This window comes from Electrona antarctica, assembly GCF_951216825.1.
Source record: "Electrona antarctica genome assembly, chromosome: 5".
Classification (NCBI taxonomy): Eukaryota; Metazoa; Chordata; class Actinopteri; order Myctophiformes; family Myctophidae; genus Electrona; species Electrona antarctica.
The window spans coordinates 37,239,933-37,256,169 of record NC_136810.1 but is presented as its reverse complement, the minus strand read 5'-3'; the positions used below and the strand labels follow the sequence as shown (position 1 = coordinate 37,256,169).

At 43.1% G+C, this 16,237-nt stretch overlaps 2 protein-coding genes across 2 annotated transcripts; one reads left to right on the top strand and one right to left on the bottom strand.

The window, feature by feature from the left end:
- Positions 1-2,431: 2,431 nt before the first annotated feature.
- miox (myo-inositol oxygenase) lies at positions 2,432-6,298 on the top strand (the record flags this gene model as incomplete). Its single annotated transcript, XM_079501452.1, has 10 exons — positions 2,432-2,449; positions 2,670-2,750; positions 2,902-2,982; positions 3,670-3,832; positions 4,622-4,689; positions 4,944-5,053; positions 5,454-5,521; positions 5,710-5,759; positions 5,988-6,100; positions 6,190-6,298. 10 exons carry the CDS (start codon positions 2,432-2,434, stop codon positions 6,296-6,298), a joined length of 861 nt encoding a protein of 286 aa, XP_079357578.1.
- A 228-nt stretch (positions 6,299-6,526) lies between these two features.
- Positions 6,527-15,753, bottom strand: lmf2a (lipase maturation factor 2a). The gene is made up of 14 exons (XM_079500834.1): positions 15,461-15,753; positions 14,497-14,750; positions 14,235-14,263; positions 13,748-13,941; positions 12,852-13,030; positions 12,551-12,689; positions 11,802-11,930; positions 11,140-11,245; positions 10,937-11,033; positions 10,435-10,617; positions 10,086-10,254; positions 8,907-9,018; positions 7,936-8,044; positions 6,527-7,821 (listed from the first exon to the last, which is right to left on the bottom strand). Exons 1-14 carry the CDS (start codon positions 15,549-15,551, stop codon positions 7,342-7,344), a joined length of 2,271 nt encoding a protein of 756 aa, XP_079356960.1. The 5' UTR covers positions 15,552-15,753; the 3' UTR covers positions 6,527-7,341.
- Positions 15,754-16,237: the final 484 nt, after the last annotated feature.

The following is a 16,237-nucleotide window of genomic DNA, read 5'->3' as shown; positions in this document are numbered from 1 at the left end:
ACACAAACACACACACCTGTGTAAGTGTAAGAAAGACCAAGAGTCCACACATCCACAATTTACAAATTGTTTCTTGATTTCTTCAGTTCTACATGACATCATTATCTGCGATGTATGCTTCACACATTGAAAACAGTTACACACAAACACTACATGATAATGTAAAGTGGTCTTAGGTATCACAGTATTACACTCAGTGTGTGTGTGTGTGTGTGTGTGTGTGTGTGTGTGTGTGTGTGTGTGTGTGTGTGTGTGTGTATTAAAACATGTATTAAATGTTTAAACATTTAAAATAAAGTTAAATAATAATAAAGTTCAAGATTAGAGTTGTTCGGCCTGGGCCGTGGCTCAGTGGTCCAGGCACCTTGGCTGGCAATCCAGTCTAGCAGTGTGCTGCGGGTTCGACTCCCGATCCCGACGGCCTTTACTGCATGTCACCCCCCCAACCCCCTGTCCCCCGTCCCTCTCCCCATCTCCTGTCAGCCTAATATCTGTCCCTCTATAAAAAATATAAAATAAAGGTGAAAGCAAAAAAACATATTACAGTAGATGTGGTGTAGTTTCCTGGTGGGTGGTGACTGAGGTGGTGTAGTTTCCTGGTGGGTGGTGACTGAGGTGGTGTAGTTTCCTGGTGGGTGGTGACTGAGGTGGTGTAGTTTCCTGGTGGGTGGTGACTGAGGTGGTGTAGTTTCCTGGTGGGTGGTGACTGAGGTGGTGTAGTTTCCTGGTGGGTGGTGACTGAGGTGGTGTAGTTTCCTGGTGGGTGGTGACTGAGGTGGTGATCCATCAATCCCAGGGTAGGGTCCCGTAATAGAGTTTGATTGATTGAATAGTTTATTAGACAGAAATGTAAAAACAGCAACAGAGTACAGTCAAACACTTCTAAAAGGGATAGCAGTCATAGCGCCAAAAAGGATGATGTCCTTGCAGTCTTGTTTCCATTTAGGCCCTATGCAATCAATTCATAGACAATTCATAGTGTCACAAGTAAATCCCAGATTAGAGGGACCTCTAGTGTTGTGCTGCCTGAACCACAGGATCCCCATTCAGTCAAGATTTTGTTCCAGGGACGACCATAAAAGAAGTTCAGTCAGACAACTCACAAATAGATTTAACCAATATTTATTATAGAATGAGAATACAAGTGTGCATATGATATTTATCTTGGCGTTCGGCTCTGCAGCATTTTCTCCCTGCTCGGCACGATTAAACACGATTAAATCCCACTAGGCTGTCAATATGTGGGCCAATAATACAACCATGTCAACAGTATACAACTAAACAATATGTTGATTTGTTCTGGATTTAAACTTGAGGTCAGCATTCAAGTTGTTGATGAGTGAGTTGAGAGACAGGGTTCCAATTGTACCTCTCCCCTGCTGTTAATGGCCACCAAGTACTTCTGAGAGCGTGCAAATATTGTTGCCTCTGTGTGTTTGCCAACCTCATTTTGAAAGTAGTCATGACGCATGAAGTACAGTAGGCGTGTGTGTGTGTGTGCAGTGTGTGTGCAGTTTGTGTGTGTGTGTGTGTGTGTGTGTGTGTGTGTGTGTGTGTGTGTGTGTGTGTGTGTGTGTGTGTGTGTGTGTGTGTGTGTGTGAATTTAACACAGGATGAGCAGTGAATGATTCTATCAGCGGCCTAATTTTGGCAGTAAAGTGTACGGCATTCATTGCTTTAACAATCCATTAAAGCCCTAACCACACCAAAGGGTCAAGACGGTTTTAGCGTTAACTCCTTGCAACCGTTTGGACCCAAGGAGTTGCATGGTGACCCTTTGGTGTGGTTAGGGCTTTACAAACAACCTAGACAAGACTGAACCATGGACATCTCTGACATAAGTGAGTTAGTTGAACAACTAGTTCACAACTCACAAGACCATGATTGTGCATTTAACATTAAGAGTGATGAAAATGACTAATATGTAGTTTACTGTGTATATGTATGCTACCAAAACTAGTCTGGCACACACTAAACCTCAACACCTGTAATATGACAAAGATGTGTGAGAACATGGGTGAACGGGGGGGGAAACATTAAATCTTAGTTTTTTTTTACTCATGTAAAACATGTAAAAGTGCATTCTCATCATGCTATTCCATTAATAAACATAACATTGTACAATTACTGAGTCATTCTCTGCCAGTCCAAACCAGAATCATGCTGATGCCCCGGAAAAAAACGTAAAAACACAACACGCCAGTCCAGCAAGGTGGACCCCATTGGTTGTGGCTTTGGTTAAAAAGTGACTTTCTGTGTACAGTATGTGTGTGTGTGTGTGTGTGTGTGTGTGTGTGTGTGTGTGTGTGCGAGCGCGCGCGCACACTTGTGTTTAACCTTTAGCCTTTAAAGCACACAGATAGTATATACAGGCAGAGACAGCAGTGTTAATACAAACTACACTTGAGCACAGCTTTATAGCCCAGCCAACATGAGGGTCGTCAACCTTGTAAGTTTATTTATATTTTTAAAGTTAATCTTTCCGTGGCTCTGTCTTAGTGTGTTTGTGTATCCTACCCCAACAACTGGATCGATTTCCCCTCCCAGGGGGTATCTCAGTGCAGTTCTTATTTATCTTCATTTTTGTGCAAATGATCAAATTATAATAATCCTAATTGTACAAAATAGGTGCATTTTATAATCGGTATTTAAAACATGTCTAACTCCAGGGTCCAGATCCATCTTTGGTGTATCGGCCAAACTTGGAAAAACAGGAATGCAAGGATAAAACAGACTACAGAAACTATGAGGTACAGACTTCTCATCACCCCTAAGCCTCCTTTAGAAGCTAATAATGGTCTATTGATGGTGTGTGTGTGTGTGTGTGTGTGTGTGTGTGTGTGTGTGTGTGTGTGTGTGTGTGTGTGTGTGTGTGTGCGTGTGTGTGTGTGTGTGTTTCAGAGTGGAAGTCTCATTGACCGCGTATTCAACACATACAGGCTGATGCACACCAATCAAACACTGGAGTTTGTAAAGCAAAAGGTGAGTGTGCCAGGAAGACATTATAGTACCAAAAATGTACTCTGTGTTCAAATGAATTTAAAAAATGCAGGTATGGTCCAAAACAAATTGCTGAGTTGTTATGCAATAGTGTAATTGCATAACAATTTGACCTTCCATTCTCAATGAACCAGGGCCCGGTGACTTGATATCCAAGCCAAAAGCGTCCACAGGACAATCAATAGATTAACCGACCAGACCGACCGACAATCAACAGACCTCTGATAGGTCATACAGGGACACTTAGGTTTATTAAAGGTGAAACGCCAGCCATGGTCACCTACTCTGGGAATTATGTTGGATTTCGGTCATCAATATAGTTTATTGTTAATTTGGTTCTTTTTTAGAGGTCCATATAATTCAAAACACACCAATTGTCATGCCCCAAAACCTCACAGGCATTTTGGCAAAGTATATATTTTTCAGGTATTCTCCTCCCACTGTCTCCTCACTGATGTAATGAGCTTGTGTGGAACTATGATCAAGCATTTGATCATAAGAAGACCAGCTTGGTCAAAACATGGCTATTGAAAAAGGGAGCTTTAATTCCAGTGTGCAGAATGATACATACAGTATCCGAGAAGAACACGTTATGCAAATGTGATGACATATTTGCAAATGTTAGGCTGCACATTTTCAATAATACCTTGATGCTGCTCGCCCCTGCAGCACTCTGAGTGGTCAGGCTGTAGCCACGCTGAGATGAGTGTGATGGACGCCATAATGTCTCTGGACCAACTGGTGGATGAATCTGATCCAGATGTGGATTTTCCCAACTCGTTTCACGCCTTCCAGACTGCAGAGGGCATCCGGAAAGAGCATCCAGACAACGGTAGGTACATATTGTACAGCCGGTGCCAAAGGTACACACACTGCACACATACATACAGTACACCATGACAAAGTTACCTAGATATACAGTGAGTGAACAGTGAACATACATACATACATACATGCATACATGCATACATGCATGCATGCATGCATGCATACACATGCATACATACATACATACATACATACAGTACACCATGACAATGTTACCTAGATACAGTGAGTGAACAGTGCCACACATACATACATACATACATACATACATACATACATACATGTATACTGTACATTAGTATCGTCGTGTATGTCCAAAACTGTTACTTTTCCAAAAAAGGAAAAGAATAACCAATCCAATGGATCCAAATACAATGCAGTTATTTAGTCACAAGCTCTTGTTAACACTTTTCCATTGGTTCAATAATTATAAAACCCTGTCCCTCACACACCTTTCACATAAACACAATCTGAAACAGTGAGAATAGCAGTGAGCTTGTAGATTGGCTATTTTTTTGCATATGACACTGTAGTATGACGATGTAGGGTATTCATTTATGGGGGGAAAAACAAACCAAATTCAATCTGGAGATACTGCAGAGTACACCCTGACAAAGGTACTTACATACATACAGTACATACAGTACAAAGGTGACAAAGGTACAAACAGGTTTAGATGACAGGGATAGATAGCACTCATACAATCAGTAAATACAGAAAGTTCAGTAAATACAGTAGCGCACCGACACACAATGTCCAGAAAACATCTACAGCATGCATTGTGGTTTTCCAGACTGGTTCCAACTGGTGGGTCTGATCCATGACATTGGAAAGATCATGGCTCTTTGGGGAGAACCCCAGGTGAGAGACAGATAGCTATAACATAACATTTAATGCATAATGAAGGGCTTGGGTAATACAAATTGTCCAATATAACTCTACCATTGTTTTTACGAGAGTTTGTACCAGAATATAAAAATCACGTTTAGAAATAATTGGGGGCAATTGACATGACAACATTTTCTCTGATTTCAGTTCCATATTTCATGTTGTATCAGGACAGGTTTTGTACTACTCTTGTATTTTAAAAAGCTGCCGGTGCATCTCTCCCACAGTGGGCGGTGGTGGGCGATACCTTCCCTGTGGGCTGTAAGTTCCAGAATGGCATCGTGTTCAGAGAGAACACCTTCCTGAATAACCCAGATGAGAAAAACCCTGCTTACAAGTACGCAGAAATGTAAACTTATTAAAGTAAGTAAGTAGCCTTGCCGAGCCATGGGGCCCATAGGGCAGGAGCCTATCTCCTGTTTCTGTAGCGTGAGGCAGCTTGATGTACAAGTACACCCCCTGGACATGACGCTAGTATGTCGCAGGGACTTACCCCCAATCCAACCCTTGATGCTGAGTGCCAAGCAGGGAGGCACTGGGTCCCATTGTTTAGAGTCTGGGGATTGAACCCCAGCCTCCCAGTCCCAGGGTGGACACTCAACCACAAGGCCACTGATCTGGTAAAACTTATTAAAGCTATTGAATAATTATGTGGTTCAGTAGCATTATCATCAAGAATACAGGGGAATTCAGTTATGTCCAGTGAAGATTGATTTATTTGGTTTATCTTTCTTTAGCACCGAGTGTGGAATCTATGAACCAAACTGTGGACTGGACAACATCCTCGTGTCTTGGGGCCACGATGGTAAGAGCATCCTCTGAAATGTAATTAAATACATAAAATAATAATCCCTCAACATTTGGGCGTTCCGGTCTGGAGGGAATAAATTATTCCCTAAATAATACACTGTTCCAAAATCAATATAGTTAACATAATACTATTGAAGGTGTGCGTTTAATGTGCGTCTTGATGTCCTGTTTTATTCTCTATAGAGTATCTCTACCGGGTCATGAAGTTCAACAAATCCTCCATCCCAGAGGAGGTGAGTGAGTGGTAATAAACCACATGAACCATTATAATATAAGATGACCACATTATGACATTTTGTGCCAAGGAGAAGATAACTTTGGTTTTTGGCACTCCTCACTCCTTTGGCACTATGACGACTACTTACTGTAGGTGGTGCTAAAGCTGCAGTCGAAATACAGCTTTATGGATTCATTAATATAGGTCTTTATAGGCGTTATAGGTCTCCCCTTTCTCGCTTCAGGGTTTGAACATGATCCGATTCCATTCCTTCTACCCTTGGCATTCCCATGGAGACTACATGCATCTGTGCAATGAGAAAGACCTGCAAATGCTGCCCTGGGTCCGCGAGTTCAAGTATGTTTCTTTTCTCCTTTCAATATAGTAAAATATATATAGACAGTTCAACCTCTTGTCTGACGACCTGACCTTTGCCCTCTCCGCAGTAAATTTGACCTGTACACCAAGACCACTGACCTGCCTGATGTGGAACTGCTGAAACCTTATTACCAGTCACTGATCAACAAGTACTGTCCTGGAATACTTAAGTGGTGACAGAGCATAACAGAAATTATAGAATCATAATAATCATCACAATGATTGAGAACCTAATACTTTATGGTTGGACTCTTGACACACTATATTTTCTGAGCTTCATGCATAAAACCATACCAAAATCCATACAGTACCCATAAGTATAGGATTATTGCCTTGATTGTACATTGAGTATTGTGTACCAATAGTTTTCAAATCAGGGACCAAAATGATTGTCAATGGCAAATGTATATTTTATCTATTTTATTATGAATGTTACAAAATATATATATAAAAACATTTAAATCATACATTTGTGCATGATGTAACATTACAAACGCAGGCAAGAAATGTAACGGGGAAAGTGCGTTGTTGTTTAGGTAGATATTCATGTGGCAGAGCTAACGGGGCACATTAAACCTTGTAAAAATATACGCACACATTCACTAAATCCAAGGACCAGTATGGACATTTAAATGTGAACAATATACTGTATGCTCTCGCCGTTGACCACAATACTCAACAGCAACTTTTTTTTTGTATTCTTTTAACCTTTACAAAATGACAGTTAAGTAAAAGAGTGGATTCAAGAAAACATTAAGTGAGCAATAAGTGACACACACACACACACACACACACACACACACACACACACACACACACACACACACACACACACACACACACACACACACACACACACACACACACACACACACACACACACACACACACACACACACACACACACACACACACACACACACACACACACACACGACAAAAGTGAGCGAAAGATCAATCAAGTCATGGAGAGGGGATTTCATATCTGAACAACTCGGGCTATGTGGCACATTAATTTAACTCTGTAATATAAACTAAAGGATTGTATGTTATCAAATCAATGTTTTGGGCAAATAAAGTGTTCAAGTATATTTTCCATGACTGGCTAATTAGGAAATAAAGGTTAACTTTGGTAACCATCTGAAAAGGCAGTAGAAATCACAGGTCACTGAGGTGGCATTTTTGAATTGTTCATATCACCTTCATAAAAGGTCAAACCGTCATTCCCTTATCCTGAGGCCATCATCGTCATCCTTTCCTGCCTCTTCCTCTGGCTCATCCTCTCCCTCGCTAGCATCCTCTACCTCACTAGCATCCTCTCCCTCGCTAGCGTTGCACTTTTCCTTTCCTGTATCCTCCTGTTCATCCTCGTCGCATGCCTCCTCCTCGTCTCTCAGTATCGTCTCTTCCTCCTCAGTACTCTCCGCATTCTGTTTGTCAGACATTCCACTTACGCCAGAGTAGAGGTATTCCTTCACGTGGTCGGCAGCTGTAGCAGGCTCGTGAGATGCCAAGCTCTTTTCTCCAATGTCTACGCGCTTGCTAGTGTTTCTCATTCCCCGGAGCAGACACAGGGTGGCGCTGCAGATAAACAGGCTCCAGATAAGCTCAGGAGCAGGAATGCCCCTCACCTGAGAACGCACCCACCTCACGCCACGGGCAATGGTTGCGTTGGATGTACGCCGTGGTGCCGAATTGTCCTGCAGACAGAAAGAAGTGTCTATCAATACCGGGCTCGGCATGGTTTTCCCATAACGTTTCTCATGGAAGCAAATCAATGATGTCCGTCACCCTAATCCATGTAATGTGTTTACCTTGAGTCCGTACTGATTGAGCATGCTGTTCAAGAAGGAGTCACCCAGGTGCACTGTGGGATAGAACTCCTCCACATAGACCCTCCTCCACCACCGTTCGGGGTAGGAACTGACAACACACAAACCACAGGGTCAACATTCTCCTGTGTACATGCCGAGAGAGAGAGAAAGGGAGGACAAACTGAAAGGGAAAGACAGGAAAAGAGACTAGATCAACAGATAAAAAAATAAAGGGATGGGTAGAGCGGCAGAGATAGAGACATTGAAAGACATCGGCAGAGACAGATCATAGAGAATCAAGATAAACATGGCTGTCACGATTAGACATTTGAATGAATGATTTATGAACATTTTAACATCAAATTCATTTCTGCCTGTCTTTTAGGTTCGTAATAAAAAAAATGCACAGGTCAGATATGACAAATAACTGAAATACAAAAACATTACTGAGGGGGTGGTTTAACGTCATTAATGCACGCCTGCGATGCTGCAGGAACTCCCCCGCATGGCGATTTCCAAAAGCAGCGCAGAAGTGCATTAATGATGTGAAACCACCCCCTCGAGTGTAATATTGCAATTATACAACAGTTACCCTTAAAACTAAGAGAATCGCTGGAAAAACTTTTTTTAATGACAGATGTAGCCACTACAACCACAAATGTCCCAAGAAACTAACTAGCCTAGCCACCGAGTATGCTGCGCTCTGGGAGAACAGAGCAGCTGAATTCTTTATTTTGATTAGCCGTTCCATGATGCTGGTTTGAAGCACGGCTAGAAGGCTGTTTCAACCAATCAGATTGCTTCCTCGAAACGAAAACAAAAGGTAAACATATCTCAAACTTTGTGATGCGATGTAATGTAAGCTTGTAATGTAGATCTGCTATTTCTATTCGATTATGACAATATAATTGCGATTATCTCAAATAACTGATTAGACGATGATGTAATAATTGGTACAGGACAGTACTGACCCGTCATCCTTGGGCTCAGTGAACCAGTACTTGTAGCGATGTGCTCTGATGTAGGCAGGTGGCTGCTGCTGGAACGGATATTGAGAGACGTCCGTCTGAATGAGCTCTATCACTGGAGAGACATTATAGCGTGTGAAAACGTGTACGTCACCAAGAGGAGGGCGGCGTCTGAAAAGCTAGGGACGGCCCTCTCGTGGGCATTCAATTCTAGCCCACATCACTCAGAATAGAGTGACGGTGGTATGTTTTTGTAAATATTGAGCTCGTTCTTGGCGACAACATAGTGAACCAACACCAGGATGGATAGAAAGAACGTCAGTTGTTGTGAACAAACACGGCTGTGCTTAGATACTTTGTTGAACGTTATGTCTCTGCGCCCGTGCGCCGTACAGCCGAGATCCAAGCCAGTCTACGTCTTTTTGTAAACTCGTCAATCTGGGTTCCTTGGTGCTGTCTCCATGCTGGAAAGCTGAAAATCTAATTCCGTTTTCTGGCTCATTCCCTCGACGTGACCAGCTGTGGCACTTATTTACTGAGCAAGTCTGCACCACTGTGAGGTCAGTTTAAAAAAGAACGTATACAAGCACACTGGATAGTCGCTCAATGTAAACAAACCAGACAAGCCAATGAGTATGGCGGCCGCTACCACGTGACACATATGTTGACGCCCCCTCCAGGAGATTTTGGTACACACTATAAACAAAAAGAGACTCCTGTTCGAGTGTTCGTTCTCCCTCTTTGAACACAAATCCCATCACTGTCTCTGATGTTCTGAGGCCATATGAGAGGAAATGAATGTGCAGTATGCATCGTCGCTGTCTGGCACAAACCTTGTATCTCCATATTTCAACTTTGTTTTTCGTAAATGAATGCCCTACTTTGATGTGCAAGAGTAACGTGTAAAAGTAACAAAAATGTCCAATCTATTAAACTCACATTGCGATACGCTGTGAGCTTGTAGATCGGCTATTTCCTCTACTTTGACACATTTTGAAAGTTAGTTATTTAGTCTATCTCTGGGTTTTATAAAATATTTAACCAATTAAACTTATTTCATTACATCAGATCCACTGGAATACAAATTATTTTTCAGATTTCCTGAAAAGACATGCAAGGTTTCTGCCCGACAGAGATGATTACGCTAACTTTGTACTGTAGGTAGTACGTTGCACTAGGTACCATCTGTTTTGCCCTGCAGCAGTCTGTAGATGAGGCTTGTGAACCACGGGGCCTGAGTATGGGGCCCCAGAGCAGCGAACCACATCTGCCAGTCCAACCTGGGCTGGTGGGGTGTCACCACAGCAGGGGACGCACTCCTGTTGCCTGGCTTATACATGAACTCTATCTCCTACACGTTGGGAGAAGCAAAACGAGACATTAGATACCTAACTGCACTGTGGGATACAGACATTTAACAAATTTGACCACTATTACATTTTTTGACCACGACTTCATGGTCAAAATGGAAATTCAGGTCCCAGTGTGAAAACCCAATAGAATCTCTTTCTCTCCCACGATTTAATCTCACCGTCCATGTGTCCCTGTCGTTGCTTCCCTCGATGACCACCTCCGGCCGTCCACCCACACCCGTCATCCTCCTGAACAGACCATATGAATTGACCAGCTGGTAGCGATCCACCTTCTCGTAGACCCGGCGTACTCCTGGCCACAGACTGGCATTGGAGTCATATTCTATATAGGTGAATGGAACCTGTGGAGGACAGATTTATAATTGTAACTTGTTTCTGAAGGTTTGTCGTCTACAAATTACAATTCATGGTACTGAAACACATTCACACAATGGCCATTTCGCTCCTACAGGTACATCTTACTCTGGGTGAGTAAGAGTGCATGGCCAAAATGGCCATCATGCGAATATGGTCATTGATGATATGTGCCATCTTCTTCACAGTCAAGATGCTGCCAAAGTATTTGGGGCATATCATTGTCACTTTCTTACTGTCAAATACAACTAGGAACTCCTAAAAAATGATAATATTTTTACATTGATATTTCCAACAGTAACCCACCAGACTGACAGTGAACATGGCGACAGTGGCAGCTCCAAACACTGTCCACTGGAGAGTTCCCCAGAACCTCCGCAAGAGGCCAGGGACACACGCACACCTAAAAGACAGACATCACAGACCAATATCCTCTGGTTAATGTAACCAGTTAATTCACACATAATGATAATACAAATGTGCATACACTTACACAGCCAGGCCCATACCTGAACATGGCAGACACCATCTCCCAGGTGAGAGAGAGGACACCCATCCAGACAGAAGGAATGGTGACGCTCTTCAGGAAATTATTAAATTGGTGGTATGTGAACGCTGTCACACAGAATGCAAAATAAATTAAAAAGAGAGAAATATATTCAATAACTTGTCAATACTGTATATACACTGCCACAATACAGTATCCTTATGCAATTATATGTAAGCACATAAGCAACATACAATACCACCCCCAACAATACTGCAGTTTCAGTGCACAATTTTATGTAAAATTACGGTTTTCGGTATAATCGTTCTAATCACAAGTTCCTGCTGTTCTACATACAGCCAACCCACAATCAGTAGTAAAAATCACATATTGATGTTTTGACCATCGCTTTTATCAAATATACGAGACCATTACAGGTTTATGGAAGACAATTCTGCACACATTGCTGATTATGTGAGGAGATCTTATATGGATAATACGGTGGAAGAAATATATGTCTTTAGTGTTTTTTTCTCTGTGGAATGTGGACGTGTACACCCAATGAGGTGAAATTACATTTTGACATACGGTAGTACTCTCATAAAATGAGAGTACTGTCTCCAACATAGTAGTTGGAGACCTTTCCTCCATGCATGCATCCCTAATCAACTAATATGATCAAACCTGTCCGGGAGGAGATGCTCTTCCTCCCCCAGTCCAGCTGCAGGTCGAAGCAGACGATGGTTGCAGCGATGATCAGAGACCAGACTGCCACCTCCACCAGGTAAGATAGCCATGCCCACAGCCTGGAACCTGATTGGAGCCAAGACAGGAGTTCTGAGCAATTTACAGACCCGTCCTTCCCTTTCTAAGCAAGATGCTTGCGTTGAAACTAGGAATGTACCGCATCTGATGTATCCGCCACATATCGGTGTCGGACGATATTTGCCATTATCGGTCAATACAATATCGGTAGCGGCAAATAAAACTGACATTAACCCATTCAGGATGGGAACCCATTTGGTGTTTTAAGCATTATGTTATACTTTAGTTATTTTAAATCCTGAAAATGTGGCGCAAATCTTTGAATATATATTCTTTCAGAGTGAACGTTTTTAACTAAAATCTTTGCTTCTGCTGGGTCCCTGGAACAACATATTTTCAGATGGGGGTCAGCGGCCAATTACATATAGTTTTGGGGGTCTGCACCTTTGTTAAATTGACGCACACACGCACACACACACACACACACACACTCCTCTCTCTCTCTCTGTCACTCTAATTAATTAGTCTCATGTCACACAGCTGCGTCTAGATTCTCCCGGCGGATCCTGCCGGGAGCTGCCTATGCCATAGAAAGCATAGGTGGACCCCAGGCTACAATCTGTTCAGCTCTAAATCGATATATCAGTGAGTGTGTATCTGTATCATACCATTGTCATTGCTTTTCTGTGTCTTGCTTAGCCAGAAATTAACATGCTCGTCATCCAGTAGAGACAGACAGAGGGCCAGGGTCAGTAGGTTGAAAAAGTTGTAGTTGCCAGACAAGAGGATGAGCACCTGCAGTAGCACCTGCACCATCCAAACACAGAGATTAACATCTACTATACAAACTGACACCCATAACAGATTTTCTGAAGAGTTAAAAAGTCCAGTATTAAAATACATGAAATGGTAGTGTAATCAACTGGTGAACAAAAGGTAAATAAGAAAAACAATAGACATCAGGCACACCTGCATGTAGAAAGCCCCAAGTCGGAGGCGGCGCAGGGGACTGAAGAAGAGGAAGGGAAGAGCAATCTCTATGACGAAGGTTGCCACAACACTGAGCTTATGCCACCACACCGGCAGCTGCTGGGCAAACCAGGCTAACGGCATGGGGATGCACTGGGTCTCATAGTGATATGTCAGAGCTGTCAAGGAAGAGAAAAGAAGGTTTCAAATTCTTTATCCGCCAAACTCCATTTTGGCAGATTTGGACTTGGTAGGTTAATAACAACATGAAGACTATTCAATTATAATTTAAGTAAGATTCAAATGACGTTAACTAGTAAGTTTAAAGCTAAACATGGGGCTGCTAAAAGAGAAGACGCAACAACAAGTACGTTATTTCTGCTTCTCAAATCAAAACTGTGGAACCATCTTGATGGTGCCTGACCTTTGATGATAATACCTGAATTTTAACTTTCTAATTGTAAGACTGTGATGATTGATGGTGCCTGACCTTTTATGATGGTGCCTGACCTTTAAACATATATTCTGGTTTTTACAGGGAGTCAGCACAGAGACGTTCATATCAGTTCTTGTCAGAACATGCACAGCAGCATTCTGAATCAACTGGAAGTCTTTAGAGACATGTTGGGGCAGTCTCATCTGATAATGAGGAATTGCTATAATCCGGCCCGGAGGAAACATACTCCTATTTCTGCAACATTCTTTGCATTTGCATGACACCATAGCTTCCAACTGCAACCCTCTCATCCATCCCAATTAAGCATTATTTAACTCAAGAAAGAGCGCACAGAAAATGTATGTAAATAGCGGCGGAAAACTAGGCACCAGAAATAAGGTACTTAGTTAATTCCTCCTAACATATGATGCACAAACAGTAGAGTTAAGTGCATACACACCTGTAAGACCCCACCAGGTAGGACAGCGCGAGGTGAGTTTTACCACTCCTGAGGCAAACATGAGTCTGAACAACAGCCAGCGGGCCAGCCAGAAGGTCACCTGATCGTGTTCTCTGACCCCGCGTGACCCCCTCACCATCGTTAATGGAGCAACGAGGACACAGATGAACCCGGTCTCTAGCAGCAGGCTGTCCCTGAATAGACAGAAAGGATCGCGAAGGTGACAAATAGAGAAAGTTACATCTAAACGTGACCATGTAATTTCACACTCTGGTATTGTTTTTTTGTCGATACACTGGCGCGTTGCATGGCAGCATAAACAAACATGGCAGTGATGATAACACAGACCTACTGGTCTGGGAATGACATAACCCTGACCAACATCTTGGGCTCATTCAATTATTCATCCATAGTGATGTTAATTAATAAACATCATTCAAAACTCTCAATCATCCTGCCTGTCATATTGTCCACTGCACTCACTCACCACTGGAAGTAGAGGAAGACCTGGCCCACCTGAAACACACAGAAAGGGCGTGAGAGCTGGATACAGGAATTATGGTGCTGCTGGTGTGACAAGACAGTTGAAGGCTACAATACCATGTAAAATGACCCTACTGGTGGTCTGTCATGTTTAGCTCTTTGACTACAACTTAACATTACTGTTATCCAGTCCCAACATGAATGTTTTATACTATTTGTGACAAATACAGCATATTGTATTACAGCGCACAGTGCTGCTACCTCACCTGTTGCAGAGACAGGTACAACACCCACAGACACAGAAACACCAGGCTGTCTCGGAGTCTCTCCACCAGTGTTGCAGCCAGACTCAGTGCTGCCCCGACAAGGCACAGAAACTCCATGGTGGTGTGCGTGTCGAGGCCCAGATATGGTCCTAGCCACAGCAGGGTGGGAGAGGACAGTAGCTGGTCCCACAGAGGTTTGCCGCTGTAACGCAGCTGCCTCCGTGCAGGTAAAAGCCCCTCATTTCCATACAGGCCTACAAATGAACATGTGTAAAGAAAATGTAGGTACATGTAAAAAATAAATAATTAAAAAAACAAAAATAATACTAAATATATATATATATATCAACTCTGATGAAGATCCACTATTTATTGTGTGTAAAGAACTATATCAAGAAGTCATTCCTTGTATCAACACTGCGCACGCACACACACACACACACACACACAGCCAGCTGTTTGTGTGATGGAGAGAGAAAACCGTCCTCTGAAAAAGTTGAACTGGCGTTATGAAAGCTGTTCTTTTTATTTAGTGGAAGATTCGCATCTGGTGGCTGAAGAACAGCTAATTTTATTTAAAATACCGGGTAATCAAAAAATCAACTCTGTCTTTCTCATTTATAAATATTTTAGCACCAGGCTACAACTTATCTGCAAGTCCAAAAAAAAATAAACAGGACCCGAGGATCCTGTTAGTGTAAAACCTGTCAGACAGGGGATCTGTTCATTGTGTTGGCATACTTGGCAAGCAGCAACAGGTTAACTTAACTACTCAAGTTATCGGCAAGCTTCAGAAACGTTCCAGGCATTTTGGGAGCATCCAAAAAGGCGGACGCCCACAGGGCAGGCATGCTAACAGGCTAACCAACCGATTTCATTAAATCTGATACACCGGCCGGACCGGGCCGGGGTACAGTACAGTCAGTCTGGATAGATAAAATGTCGATGTCAGTCTGTCTCTCACCTGGTATCTGCACGAAGAGGGAAACAAAAGCGATCATGTAGATGACCGCCATGCACCACAGAAACATGCGTTGAGGCAGTATGTACCCCATGATTGTCCTCAATATTGCTTGTGGATGTGGAGAGGAGTTATCACTAAGTGCTCACTCTGTCCCTGCAGGACTTCCAGCATTGACTTCCAGTGGGACGTGTACGCGTGTCACGTGCTCCTTCTTCCTGCACTACGTCGTCTGCGGAGGGAGCCAGATCCATAGAGTAGACAGAGTTACGACAACTTCGTTCACTTCAGGGGCCGGGCCCAGTAGCCTGGCTAATAAGCCAGACTAATATCACACAACACTTTTTTTTGCCAACGGCTGATTCGGTCTGGTTTATTAACCAGGCTACGGGCCCAGGCCTATATACCATAGAGTATATATATAATAGAGACTGAACTGGCGCGAAGCTCCGCCCCCCCAGCTATTCATGTCAGTGGAAGTTGCTCAGTGGCGTTTTGAAGCACCCGGAAGACTGCCGGAAGTACCGTCTGAGAACGTCTACTTCCGCATTTGACCACCAAATTTTGGTGGTCAAATGCGGAAGTGCAACCGAGCGCTCAATGTTAAAGCCCAGCTGCACGGGGTTTCCCGGTCATGAATCCACGGGTCCGCCTGTAGTCCCTCCTCCTACCACTAGGGAGGAGAGCTTCAACGTTGGAAAGCCTGCCTGCCCCCTTGCTATATACTCTATGGCCCAGGCTCTTCTACATACCGGAGGTTTACGGCATGCAGCATTGCGC

Bases quoted from the DNA above. Each gene is read 5' to 3' on its own strand.
- lmf2a (XM_079500834.1), bottom strand. From the start codon at position 15,551: ATGGGGTACATACTGCCTCAACGCATGTTTCTGTGGTGCATGGCGGTC. The intron at 14,751-15,460 runs GTGAGAGACAGA...GTTCATTTGTAG, and splicing joins CCTCTTCGTGCAGATACCAG to GCCTGTATGGAAATGAGGGG. The intron at 11,246-11,801 runs GTTTGATCATAT...TCTGTGTGACAG, and splicing joins GAGCATCTCCTCCCGGACAG to CGTTCACATACCACCAATTT.